This window comes from Prunus dulcis, chromosome 1, assembly GCF_902201215.1.
Source record: "Prunus dulcis chromosome 1, ALMONDv2, whole genome shotgun sequence".
In the NCBI taxonomy this organism is placed as follows: domain Eukaryota; kingdom Viridiplantae; phylum Streptophyta; class Magnoliopsida; order Rosales; family Rosaceae; genus Prunus; species Prunus dulcis.
In genome coordinates, this window is record NC_047650.1 from 17,748,798 (window position 1) to 17,759,648 (window position 10,851).

At 33.7% G+C, this 10,851-nt stretch overlaps 1 protein-coding gene across 3 annotated transcripts; it reads left to right on the forward strand.

The window, feature by feature from the left end:
- The first annotated feature begins 2,238 nt into the window (after positions 1-2,238).
- Positions 2,239-10,438, forward strand: LOC117615944. 3 transcript variants are annotated; one of them, XM_034345126.1, is made up of 9 exons: positions 2,239-2,495; positions 3,465-3,574; positions 4,491-4,640; positions 4,751-4,901; positions 4,938-5,025; positions 5,513-5,623; positions 6,744-6,788; positions 8,304-9,541; positions 9,622-10,438. In XM_034345126.1, exons 1-8 carry the CDS (start codon positions 2,357-2,359, stop codon positions 8,461-8,463), a joined length of 954 nt encoding a protein of 317 aa, XP_034201017.1. In that variant the 5' UTR covers positions 2,239-2,356; the 3' UTR covers positions 8,464-9,541; positions 9,622-10,438. The 3 variants fall into 3 exon arrangements, with proteins under 3 accessions (XP_034201017.1, XP_034201016.1, XP_034201018.1); XM_034345125.1 differs by having other exon boundaries at positions 4,751-5,025; XM_034345127.1 differs by lacking the exon at positions 5,513-5,623.
- Positions 10,439-10,851: the final 413 nt, after the last annotated feature.

Sequence of the window (10,851 nt, forward strand, 5' to 3'; positions counted from 1 at the left end):
AGTCACTTATATATCTTTCCATGCAATGTATATAAAAGGTGAATCATTATAAATAAATGATTATGGTGTGTTTAATCTTCTTTCATTAATTATTATATATTTTTCTACACTCACAATGTTTGTCAGCTCGCTATATAATTAACTTAAATTAGTTAAACTCATCATGCAATGCATTTCCTTCTAATTTTTTGTGATAAAGTAATAGATAATTGACTAAATAAACACATCCTCCAAAGTTTCAAGAAAATTTCTAAGTTTTTCTTACAATTTTCATGGTTTTTATTCAATTTTTATCGATATTAATAATTTTCCAATATTTCTATCAAACTTTTCGTGTTTTCAGAACATCATGTTTTCAAAACCATCAATACTTTATAGCTTGCTCACCACCATAGTTTAAAATATCGATAATATTGACGAAATATCGAAGATATTATCGTTTTTTCCGGTCTGGGATATTTCGAAACATATCCATACACATATTGTATAAATATCGATAATATTGAAAATTATCGATGTCGATAATTTCGCTCACACTTTAGCAATATTTTGTAAAAATATCGCTATAATATTGCTATAATATCGAAAATATGGATGTAATGGAAAAAATGAAGGAAAAAAATACAAAGCACACACACAAAGGGGATTCAAACCGTTGCCATTTCACTCATCAAACACCTTAACCACCATGTTGCTTATGTTTTTGTGATAATATGCTAAAATATGTATATTTATGTTGTTTTGTTTTGAACAATTACAGGCAAAACTATTTTTGGGGTTTATCTTTTGATGACTACTCTTCACAATACACTTAGGGGTCGTTTGGCACGGTGGACTGTCATGGACTGGACTAAATCCTGGGACTATTTCGGATTAGCTCGGATTGGCCTAAGCTAGATTAAGTACTAACTTACGTTTGATGCTGCGTCGGACTAAGAAGCCGGATTGTAAAAATAATGAAGACCTATGTTTGGTGTTATGTTGGACTGAAAAATAATTCTTATAATATTTAAATTTAATTAGGGTTTTTGACCTAAAAGATAAATAAGTGCTAAAAAGAAACCTAATTCAAAGATTTATAACAATATCTGGCAACAAAAAAAAAAAAAAAAGATTTAAAACAATAATAAAAAGAAAACAAATCAATTTTTTTTTTTAATGAAGAATAAAATTATGATATTTGTTTTTCGGATTCTCAAGATTAATCTTAGTTGGTGGAAACATTGTTAAAGGAGCTAAGCTCACTCTATATAATTCTAGGTTTTCAAAGACCAAGTAAAACAATAATTAAATTATTTATTTATTTATTTATTTATTTATTTATTTATTGATATATTTGACTTTTGACTTCAAACTGAAAAATATAATTTGACAAGGTAAAAATTGCTTGCGATAACTTGTTTCAATATCAAAAAAATATAGTTTGATTTTCCAAATGCAATATCAAAATAATTATTGTAATATTTAAATTTAATTAAGGATTTTTATCTTAAATAAATAAATGCTGCAAAAAAAAAAAAAAAAAAACACTCGTTTAAAGATCTAAAACAATAATTAAAAGAATACAAATAAAATTATGATATTTTTTAAAGAGAGGGAGAACCACTTTTTAGGCTCACTGTATTAGACGAGCGAGTGAGGCATTTTTTTCACTATTGGACTATACAATCTCATTTAAGTTAGTCCCGTCTCTTACCAAACAAGGATTTCGAGTGCTATTTAATCCAGTTCAGTCCAGTGAGGCGTACCAAACATGACCTTACTCTACACATAGAGATGATGAAGATAATGAAAAATTTGAACCTCATAAGAATTTTGTGTGATATTAAGTCACTCATGTATCTTACCATGCAATGTATAAAGTGAAAAATATTGTAGTAAATCATTATATATAAATGATCATGGCGTGTTTAATCTTTTTTCATTAATTACTACATATTTTCTACACTCACAATGTTTGTTAGCTCCCTATATAATCAACTTAAATCAGTTAACCCAACATGCAATGCATTTCGTTCCAATTTTTTATGATAAACTAATAGATAATTAACTAAATAAATATCCTCCAAAGTTTTAATAAAAATTTCTAGGTTTTCTTACAATTTTCATAATTTTTATTTAATTTTTATCGATATCGATAATATCTCTATATTTCTATCAAAATTTTCGTATTTTTAGATTACCAATATTTTCAATACCATCGATATTTTAGATCGTGATCCCCATCACCGCACTACCTTTTCTTTTTGGGTCATATGCCAAAAGGCCGCTCTTCTTTTCTCTACTAGTCTGCTGGTAAAACAGCATTTCACATAACAAACACTAGCATTTTCAGGAAGCGGTGTGTTTTCTATCAATGGCGGATCCTCGAGAAGAAAAAGAGAAGCAATTCTTAACTGAAGTCGCCGAGTTAGATGAAGCATTGAGAGTGTTGGATTCTTCTCTGTCTCAAATCAAATGGCGACTCAAATATGCAAGACGTCGACTTGAGACAGGTCTTTCTTTTCTCTCTCTTTGGGTCTAGAATCTCTGCTATTTTTCTGACTCAATTTCTGTTATGAGTTTTAGTATTTTTTTGGTCTGCTTTCCCAAATGAACACTATTTTGGTTTTGGGTTTTTATCAGTTTTGGTGTCTTTCAACTCTCACTACCTCAATTTAGCTTCTGGGTTTTAATACTTTTGTCTGTTTCAATTCTCACAACTTAATTTAGCTTCTGGTTTTAATAATTTATCTCTTTCAAATTGAAGACTTAATTATACTTCATTGAAACTGTATAAACTTCAGATTAAAATGTTTGTTCGTCTCTTTTCAGTTAGAGATAATTTTTCTTGTGGGTCTTTTGGTTTTCAATTTTATAACTCAACATTTCTGTTGGAATTTAGAAGCGTAGCTTATATTTAGGCCAAATGGTTATACTTGTATAGAGCTCAGTAGGGTATTGAAACATAGTTTTCTAACGGTCCAGGGTCGGATAGCTCTGGGGCGCGTTTGTTTCATGAAGATTTTTTCCTTTTTGAAATATTTTTATGTTTCTTTCAGTTTCATCTGTTTCAGAATGGAGAACTCATGATTGATAGTAATGATATTTGTTATTTCATTAAAAAGAAAAGAATTATTTATTTTTTTTGGTGATAACGAAATGGAAACAAGCAACAAAGACTAGATATAAGCTTAATTTTATTTTCCTTGTTCCATAGAACAAACATGGGAATAAAAGTAGAACTATTCAGTTCATTCCTGTGCTTCTGTGCTATTTTCATATATTATGAAGGCCACATATTTTTCTTCTCTGTCATGATACTTTTGGTGATTTCACTTTTAAAGTTGAAGAAGTTCTTGAATCTTTATGTTTATTTGTTACTGCAAATTCCTTTAGCTTACTAGGAAAGTATTTATAAATCTTTTAACCTAAGTTATTTCTTATCATTATGTATACTGACTTGTGATTTTGTGGACTTGCAGATATTCTAGCTTTGTGTACAGGAATGAGGCCAGTGATAATGATTGACTATGGTGGAAAGATGCCTGAACTGCAAGAGAGATTTTGCACTCTTTTAAATTTTTGTCAAAAGGTTTCAGTTTTTAATACTTCACTAATTAGTATTGCTGCTGCTGCTGTCATAGTACACACTGAAACTATATCCAAGTTTGCTAACTCTTACTCTGTTAATATTTTTGGCAATAGGAAAGGCATTTCCAGCTCAACATAAGTCTTTACATATTTTTACTTCTATGACTTCTAAAGTTTTTCTCGTTCACTCATTTGTTTCTCTCAAGTATACTTCAATATTTATTTGATTTTAGGGCATCCTTATGAAACTTTTGTTTACGTGCCTCACTTATTTTAATTGAAGGGATAAGAGGCAAAAGTTTGTGAAACCAAAAATAAAACAGAACAAGATAGTATGAGTGATAGAGTCCATAATCCAACCTTGAAGAATATTGAAGTTAAACAGCAAATAAATCCCTCAAAATACACGAACAATCAAGAGGCTTTTAGCAGATGAACCTTTCTATCAATAATATAGCTAAAATCAAATATCTATATTGACAATTATGACTCTTTCTCTCGCTCTCTCTGCATAAAGTTGTAAGTGAAACAGTTTGTCCTTTGGTTATGAACGATTGCAATTCATTTTCAATAATATTACACCCATTTAGCTTATTCACTACTCTGTAAACACATACACTACTCTGTGTTAATATTACACCCATTTAGCTTATTCATACTTCTGTAAACACATACACTACTCTGGTTGGTTTTTCATATCCATGCACAATATCATTTCTTATCTCTTTCGGCTCTCTTTTTCCCCCTTATATTTCCGCTAGGATGCAGTCCGAGCTTTAGCTGATATTCTGCATTACCTGGTCTTAAGAAATGGTGCTCACTATTATGTCTTGATATTATTCTGTCCTCATTTCTTTTTCTTTATTAGGAGTTATTGATTTTCTGAAACTCAAATAACCTTTAAAACTTTTGTACAGGATTTGCCCATTTTTGAGCATCTGAGAGTAATGGTTATAGAAGAAATGATATATTTAGTTCACACTAGAGCGCTTGCTGATTATGTTAGGTCAAGCTTGAACTCAGAACGGCAGCTGCTCTTTGTGGACCTTGAACAGGATCCTCCGAAGGTTGCTTCCTACTGTATGCTCTTTTTTTCCCCTGTAATCTTTACCTTTAAACTTTTGACTTGCTTATTTTATACTCTTTGGTTAATGCACTTCTTTCATTTCTGCCACAGATGATAACAGAAGCAGAAAAAAGCCCACTGGTGATGCAGCTTATATCAATTCAGAAGTTGTTCTCTTTGTCATTTCCTCTTGGTGAAAGGAAAGATGATGAATCATCATCTCACAGTATAGATAACATGGTCGATGCTAAACCGCCCAGAAATGAACTTATCCCCAGAAATGAACTTATCCCCAGAAATGAACTTATCCCTTCACAGTCATCTAACTTTATTGATCTTAGTAGCTGCATGCAAAACACTCAGGTCACTCTGCCAACATTAAATGGGTAACGACCTAAGCTCACGTTTGAATGCAACTTTACTACACCTGGGGTGCAATATTGTGCTGCTTCAGATTTCTATGATGCTGAATATGTTTGTGAAAAAATTCAGCATTACTTGAAAATGTGCATACTGACATGTTAGAAACTGACTCAAAGTTGAAGCTGACTTAATCCAGAAGTAATTGTGACACAATTTCATAACCTTTTAAGGAAGGAATTCTGTTAGAAGTGGCATGTAAACCCCATTCAAATAATACTTAGTTTCCAATATTTAAGATCACTTCTATAATTGCCAAGCTGTTTTTCCATGGCTGCATCACATTGTTTTATAATTGCCGATGCGTAATTGTTAAAAAATTTAAATCAAGAGTATCTACCTTTGCCTACATAGTATGAAATTCTATTACCATTTTTCATTTCTCTTCTATCCAGAATGTTTGGATTAGCATTTCAGTCTGATACACTAAAAATAGCTGTTTAACTGCTTCAGATGGCTTCTTGGTTATCCAGTTGTGTACATGTTCATCAAGGAGCACGGCGTTAAGGCTGTTCATAATATTTCTAGCAAGTATCTTCACATCTATAGAATATCAGTATGCAGGTTAGTTTTTCAGATTCTTGTTTTATAAGATGTTGAATAATTACCTAATACAATTCAACAACAGAGAGCTTTACAAAACCAGCTTATAAACTGGGTTAGCACTCGTAACTAATATTCCCGCCTAAACTGCAGACTTAACTACTAATCTAACAACCCCAAAACCGACTAACAAACAGCCCACAACTGAATGCAATTGAAAGGTGAGAAGGCTGCCACGTGGACCACTCTTCTCTTGCCAATTGGGCCAATGACATGAATTCAGCTAAACCAGCACCTATCAGTAAGACAGTACATTTCATGATTCAAATCCTATCAGTAAACCAGCACCTATCAATTACTAGGATATTCAATGTCCTTGACTCGTGTAAGCAAACGAGTAACTTTATTGACTCAGAAATTTTACATACAATTCAACAACAGAGAGCTTTACAAAACCAGCTTATAAACTGGGTTAGCACTCGTAACTAATATTCCCGCCTAAACTGCAGACTTAACTACTAATCTAACAACCCCAAAACCGACTAACAAACAGCCCACAACTGAATGCAATTGAAAGGTGAGAAGGCTGCCACGTGGACCACTCTTCTCTTGCCAATTGGGCCAATGACATGAATCCAGCTAAACCAGCACCTATCAGTAAGACAGTACATTTCATGATTCAAATCCTATCAGTAAACCAGCACCTAAACCAGCACCTATCAATTACTAGGATATTCAATGTCCTTCTTGGGCCACGTATACATATTTTTGTTCTTTTAAAAGTACTAACATGGCATCCTATGTGTATTTCATTTCGGGGAAAAAGGAGTAATGAGACGCAATGTCTAGGATTGCAAGAAGTCCAATAACCAATCAAAGTAAATTTGTGTTTGTAGTACGTTTGCTTGTTCCAATGAACTTCAGCTTAAGAAACTAGTGTGAATACCAATCTCTCATTGTCCTCTAAGATGTGTGGAAAACTATGAAATAGTTCTCAATTTTGAGCAATTAATTTACTTAACGGTACGAACCAAATGTCAGTCTTCTTACAAATACATTGCGTAAATTAAAGTAGTGTATGTATGGTACATTGAGACTTATACATGTAGCTTGTTGACATAAAAGTTTGTAATTCTTGCAGGAACGGAACCCCCAATAAAGAATCTGAACTAGAAGAACTCTTGAGGTAACACTCCATTAAATTTTTACTTAGTGTTATTCTTAATGGATATCTGGTGCGAGTAGAAATGAATAAGACAGAAAAGCCTGCTTTTAAGTGCACGAACTATGGATTATATTAATATATAAAAAATCCATTAGGGAATGAGTACACCAGTACGGAAGATGAGGGAGATGTTTTGTGGTTCATGCATCTCTGCTATTACCTGAGGTGACTTTTGTGTTGTTTTGAACCTCACCCTATATTCCTAAGTAGTCCTTTGCTTCGGGCTTAGGGATTCCATGCTGTTGCACTTGGGACTCTGTTTTTTTAGGAAGGATGAATTATTGCCTTGTTCAGTGAAATACTAGGATAAATTTTCAATGGATTTTTCAACATTGTTGGAGTTTATAAATTTAGACTTTAGGAAGGTTTTTGAGGAGTTATTTAGGAAGGGTGTTCTAATGGGAAAATTAATTCAGCTTATATTTGCTTTATATTGAAGAAGTCGGATTCATTGAAGAGTAGTAATTTTAGGTTGATCAGCTTGGTTTCATGTCTGCAATCAAGAGAGACCAATTCGGATGAATTGTGGCTAATGGGCTGATAGAGGATAGAGGATTGTGGGAAAATTAGGAAAGAGGAGTTAGAGAGTAGATTGATTTAAAGAATGCTTATGATAACGTGGAATAGGAATTTTGAACTTTGTGCTACAGGAAAAGGGTTTTGGTCGGAGATGGATGAGGTAGAGCCAAGGATGTCAGTATTCAGTAATGATTAATGAAAAATGGATGGCCATGGGGAAAATTTGGGATTTTAAGGGACATAGACAGAGGACCTATTGTCTCATCTGCATCTTGTGTATGTGGGTGGAACTCCAGAGGGTGTAAGTTTTGGGACCTTGTTGTCTACTAAGTGAGAAAGAGTTTGGAAGGGTGGAAGAATGTTGTCTTATCAAGGGGTAGGGAGGCACACATTACTGCAGTCGGTTTGGAAAGTTTACCCACTCATTCTTTGTCTTTGTTCAGAATCCCACGTTAGGTGGCAGCAGAGTTAAAAGACTTATGAGGGTTTTTGTGGGAGAGCCAAGGAGAAGGGAAAAAGGAGCATTAGGTGAAGTTGGGTTTAGTTTCAATATGCAAAGGGAAATGAGGATTTGGGGTGGGAATTTGCTACTTGAATCAGCTCCAAATTTTTCTTTCAAATTGTACTTCAATTGATGGATTGACCATCCGTTTTCCCCCTCATTCAACTGCTCAATCAATTGATGGGCATAAAAAAGAAAATCCAGTAGTTTTTTCTTATCATTCTGACAAAGAAGTGATTCATTGTTTCAGTCAGGTTTCATGTTGGAAAAAAGTCAGAAATCTAGAAATTATGGTCATAAGAGTCACTTTTTATTATTTCAAATTGTGAGATGGCGTAATATTGTGATAATCATGTTCATCATTTAGACAGCCAAACTTTTAATATCATAATGATTATTTTGATGGTTTATAACCAACATGACTGGAATTTACTTTTTGTTAAATGATTGAATAGTTTCTCGGTCCCCTACGATCTAAGCATGAGAGCGGGCAAGGAAAAATGGGCAGAGGCATTTTTGGCTCATATGCAGGGGAAGTGGGAAATATGCAAGCCTGCTTGGAGGTCTTTGCAGATGGAGGTTAGTGAACTGAAACCACGGCCCATTGCATTGTAAACTGACCGCTTTCACTCCTTCACTCACCGTCCTCAAAAATAGAGTTAATAAAACGAAAATGGACTGAAATGGTATTTATGCAATCATGTATCCTCCATGAAAACGTCCTTGTTAGGTTCAATCTGGGAAATACTGGGTTAAGGAGTTTGATGTTATTTGTCACAATGAAGTTCATATATATTGTAGATCTATGAATTTGCATATTGCAATCCTCTGGAGGTGAGTTTAAACTTCAGAATGGAAATTTTAGATTTTTTCTTGCATTTTACAATTTAGTATTCTTTTTATATGCAGACTTTTATTTTTGGTTTCTCATTCTATTACGTGATTGGACTAACATGTGTACCAAAGGCTATGAATCCTTTTTGGATTGTGCCTTGTAATACTTGTAGGGAAACATGGTAGGGATTTTTTATTTGTACGGAATTTTTTTTTCTCCATCCACCTTTAGATGCAATTTCTTATTAGTGTTTTCCCTTAACTCTTAAGAAGTATTGAAGGACAATACAATGTGTATGGTGGACACTTCTGAAAAAACAAATGTCCAAAATAAGTAAAATTGTAAGTCCTACAACTTCTCCTTCTACTCCAGACTCAATAAATTTTAGGGAAGATGATGTTGCAAGTGATAATCTATTAGCCTGTAGAGACCAATAGGCATAATGACCACAGAGAATACCAGCGATGCAGACCCTAGCGATACCTTTTCAACGCATGGCTACATGTCGGTTGATAAATCTTCCAATGAATCTCTTCTATCATCTCAAAATCCTGCTCAAATAGAATCCATCAAAATGGAACAAAGATCTCGTAACTTCTCAATCAATGAAGGCAATCAGCTTGTGTCTGTTTGGCTCAATGTTTGCTTAGATGCAGATAATGGAGATGAGCAAAAAAGTAGTGGGTATTGGAAAAGAATATGGGAGTATTTCAACAAGGGAAAGAAATTTACCTTTGAGCGTTTTGCTGATTCTCTAATGGACTCTTGCTCAGCCATGCAATTTGCAGTGCATTATTTTTGTGGGTACTATGCCCAGATTAAAGCAATGAAACAAAGTGGTGTCAACGACCAAATAGGGTAATAATATTTAATACGTTTTTATCTTTATATTTTCACTTTTCAGATTTTCAAATTATTTATTATATGTATTTTTCCAGATAATACCGCCGATGGAGATGACCGCATTTCAATTTCTACACTGTTGGGCAAGTACTGAAACACAATAAGAAATGTATGGTGAATAGTTTGAAGAAAAAGCCAAATATAGAAAAAGTACGAGTCTGGGAATGTCATCTCCTTCTCCGGATTCAATGAGTTTTAAGGGAAGATGATGTTGCAAGTGATACATCTGTCAGCTTGGAAAGGCCAGTAGACAGAATGGTCGCAAAGAATTTTTTAAGGAAAAAGATAGATTACGTTCAAGACAATTCGACTGTGCCTGCAAGGTTGTCTTCCAAGATTTTAGAACAGAGAAAAAGAAGTGGAGCATAAGTGAAACGAGAAGCATCGTTGAAGGTATTTTCAAGATCAAGAGCTTATTTCAAATAAGTGGGAAAAATTTCATAGGGAACAACTAAAAGAGGAAGAGAGGATAATGTTGATTGATACTATTTGGCTTGCCCCAAATGCAAGCAGAAAATCCGTCAGATGGAAATCACGGGGAAAAAAAGAGGTTGGTAGTAGTTTAGATTAGTAGTCATTGTACATAGTTCAAATTAGTTGTAAGCAGTGTTCCACTTGGCCTTGCTTGTCTTTTTGCGTTACTATGCAAATCGTTACTATGCAAAGCTGACATAAAATCCCTTAGTGTTTCTTGGCCCCAAAAATGTGTTAAATTTGCATGATTGCAAAGCGTGGTCGAGCACCTTGTTTGAATGCTTGCTCCACATAATTTGTTTTTTTTAGTGGGGTCATCTTCTCTTGTTGACTCTTGAGCTTCAATAAAATGTTTCTTGTTTCTTCACGGAGCTGAAATTGTTTTTGCAAATATTTTGATTATGTATATAAGTAGTGTTGTTAGTTTAGCATGATGTTGGCCGAAGATATTGATACCTTGGTATTTTCAAGGTTTAATTTGCTTTTTTGCACGGCTTTTTGCAATGGTAATGTGGTTGCAGAGTAATGTAAAAGGACATTTTTGGTATGCATCATATACAGCTAGACTAAATAATATGGTTTTGTGGGTATTCGTCATGATTTGTGAAAGCTAAATTAGCTGATGACATTAGAGATATTTATGCGTAATTATCAATCAAATTTCCTGCTTATGCTGGCCCAACTTTTAGTTCTATGTGATATTGGCCATATTTTTTATAAAGAAGATTTTACAGGCTTGAAGATTCAGAAACACACTTTACCATAGACGTGGTTGAACGGTTTTAAAACGC